The 3,290-nt window shown below is 38.9% G+C and overlaps 1 protein-coding gene across 1 annotated transcript in view; it reads left to right on the top strand.

Moving 5' to 3' along the window:
* The window catches only part of FMN2 (formin 2), a 160,227-nt gene that overhangs the window by 125,152 nt on the left and 31,785 nt on the right, over window positions 1-3,290 (top strand). Inside the window, exon 15 of the mRNA XM_035900268.1 lies at window positions 1,044-1,095. Coding sequence (XP_035756161.1) covers window positions 1,044-1,095 — 52 coding nt within the window. The remainder of the gene's footprint in view (window positions 1-1,043; window positions 1,096-3,290) is intronic.

Genomic DNA, 3,290 nt, shown 5'->3' with positions numbered 1-3,290 from the left:
ATGGCTTAAAGGTTTATTCTTCTTTTTTAGATTTCTGTATGAATTCTGTACCACCGACATTTGTTTCTAGGACAGTTCAGAGCCTCTTCATGTCCCAAAACCCACTGACTCTTGATAATCCTAGAATTCTCCTTGCAAATTAGCAGGCCAGTAGTCCAGCAGATTGAAAAGAGGAATCAAGTTTCAAACTAACAATCTTTTGGCTAAAGCATGCAGATCTTAAATGGGATTTAAGTTGTGCTAACTGAATGACTATATAAGTATAAACCTCACCTAAGCAAACATGCACGGAGCAGTTTGTACTACCACTTTGCACAGTGGTGATTACTAACCTTGTAGATTTTTTGTATGAGAATACCTATTGAAGTTAAGTAAAATGGGTGCAAAATAAAGTATGAGACAACTCATGGAAAATTGAGAATTTTTTCACCAATGTGTGAGAATGACAGTTTTGTATTTTTAATTTCCTTCACATGATCACCAAATGATAATTCCCTTCATATAAAAGCAGTCATGTTTTCAGTATGGGCTCACTATGGCTCTAGAACTTGGCTAACTGATGTGTGTACAGGGAGATGGTGTGTACAGGGAGAGGGAAGAGAGCTTTATTTGTAACTATCAAGCAACTTTTAGAAAAGCTACAAGGCTGAATCCTTCTTCCTCTTCACTCAGCTTTCCCTCCTTTTGCTAGACCAGTTCCCATATTTCTTAAGTTTTCAGAAGCATTCTTTAAGATCTGTTTTTAAGAAACTTTCATGACTTGGTTGTTGTTTATATAACTGCAATATTCTTTTTTTAAATATTCAAAACTTGCATCGAGGTTTTTTGTGGTTGTGGTTTTTGTATTTTTTTAATACAGATATGAAAATTAATGTAGTTCTGTTTGCATCTTCTTTTTTTTTTCTTTCAGAAGTGGTGTACATGCGTATATCCTCAGGTGGTTTCTATATGTTTTATACATGACATATTTACAATGAACATTATCCTGAAACAACATCTTTATTTTTCACTTTGTAGCTAATTCTTTGATTGTATTTTTACAGCTAAAATAGACCAAGAAAATGAAGATAAGTCACTGACAGAAGCACATAAAAGGTAGGAAAGAACAATGCAGTAAAACCTTTCTTTGAAAAATGTATTTTGGTAGAAGTTTTGCTATATTGGTAGCCAGCTTGATCTTATTTTTCAATAGTGAAAGAAGTGCACTAAGAAAACTAAGTGATATTTATTTATTATCAATTTTAATCTGAAAATTAGGAAAAAAATTGAAGGAATATGGACACACAGCCTACGTTTAGAGAAATATTGTACATGACTCCTGTCTTTTGGAAAATAAATGTACCTTATGTAAAAATTCAGAATATGACATTTGGATTGAGAGAAAACTGTTCATACCACACCAGAATGATGATGATTTGACAGAAACGTAGCATTCCGGAGACAATTATTATTCATTAGGGATCACTTCCTGTGCTTATAAAATGTCTGCTTTAAAATAAAGAATGGAAATCTATTTTTTAATATACGAATGATATGTATAGAATCATAGAATCATTTGATTGCAAAAGACCTTTAAGATCATCAAGCCCAGCCATGCCTATCCACTACTAAACCATGTCTCTATGTACCTCGTCTACCCATCTTTTAAATACCTCCAGGGATGGAGACTCAAACACTTCCCTGGTAGCCTGTTCCAGTGCCTGATAACCCTTTCAGTGAAGAAATTTTTCCTAATATCTAATCTAAACCTTCCCTGGCTCAACTTGAGGCTGTTTCCTCTTATCATATCCCTTGTTACTTGGGAGAAGAGACTGACACCCACGTCCTTTCAGGCAGTTGTAAAGGGGATAAGGTCTCCCCTCAGCCTCCTTTTCTCCAGGCTAAACCATCCCAGTTCCCTCAGCTGTTCCTCATAAGACTTGTGCTCCGGACCCCTCACCAGCTTTGTTGCTCTTCTCTGGCACTCTCACGCTCCAGTGCCAATGTTCTTGTAAGTGAGGGGCCCAAAATTGAACATGGTATTTGAGGTGCAGCCTCAACAGTACTGAGTACAGGGGAAGGATGACTTCCCTGGTCCTGCTGGTCACACTAGTTCTGATACAAGCCAGGATGCTATTGACCCTCTTGGCCACCTGTGCACACTGTTGGCTAATATTCAGTCAGCTGTCAACCAGTACCCCCAGGGCCCTCTCTGCCAAGCAGCTTTCCAGCCAAGCCTGTAGCATGGCATGGGATTGATGTGACCCAAGTGCAGGACCTGGCACTTGGTCTTGTTGAACCTCATACAATTGGCCCTACCCTCAGGTAGATCAACACATCCACCCAGCTTGATGTCATCTGCAAACTTGCTGAGGGTACACTTAATCCCCTCATCCAGGTTGTTCATAAAGATATTAAACAGAACTGGCCCCAGCACTGAGCCCTGGGGAACACCACTTGTGACCAGCTTCCAACTGGTTTTAACTCCATTGACCACAACTCTTTAGGCCTGGCTATCCAGCAAAGAGTATGCCTGTCCAGTACATGGGCATAATTGAATGTGACTTCATTTGTAGAATTGCTAATAAATCTTCAAACAGTTTTTTATGGCAAAAAGCAAAATGCCTCATTAAATTTCATTACAGATGTGTGCAGTTGAGATAGTTTTCAAAATTGGGAACTTCACTGCATTGCACAACTTGTGGTTTCTTCTGATTTTTTGGCAGTATTCTCCAAAAGTTCTCCAGAAACAGTGTTTAAATGGGACAGATTTTTGTCTGTCCCAGGAAAAGACCAAAATATGACACACACCATTTATAGTCCAGATATAGTGAAACTGGCAGTCTGCGTCTGTTTTTCTTTCACTAAAAATAGCATCTTCTTTTTCTACTAGCTACAACTGCCACTGAATATATGCTAATGAATATATATTCTTCATATGTTCCCAGAGTGGGGAAGTCTCTCAATAGGATTTCAGTAAAATATACCACTATAAAAGGCTCTAATTTTTACTATGGTTTGTTAGCTATTCCATGGCCCTGATGCCTTAATTTGCTACTTCCTGTAATGCTGCTACCTGCTGTAATGCCACAGTGCCATCAACGTCTTTCCTGGTACAGCACCACATTGTCTGTCTGTTCCCTCAGGCAATGTCCTAAAGATAGTACCTGAAAAGGAAGCCAAAGGGAGAGTGGATGTTCCTGTGCCACAAGAAGCTCCTTTCTTACTTGTAAGGAGGTGGTGTGTCCTTGGCTGGTACATTGGTGATGCGGGAGCATGATGGAAAAAATGGAACAAAGGGAATATTGCTC

Source organism: Egretta garzetta, unplaced genomic scaffold (genome assembly GCF_000687185.1).
Source record: "Egretta garzetta isolate BGI_Z169 unplaced genomic scaffold, ASM68718v1 scaffold248, whole genome shotgun sequence".
Classification (NCBI taxonomy): domain Eukaryota; kingdom Metazoa; phylum Chordata; class Aves; order Pelecaniformes; family Ardeidae; genus Egretta; species Egretta garzetta.
This window is presented reverse-complemented; position numbering and strand designations above follow the sequence as displayed.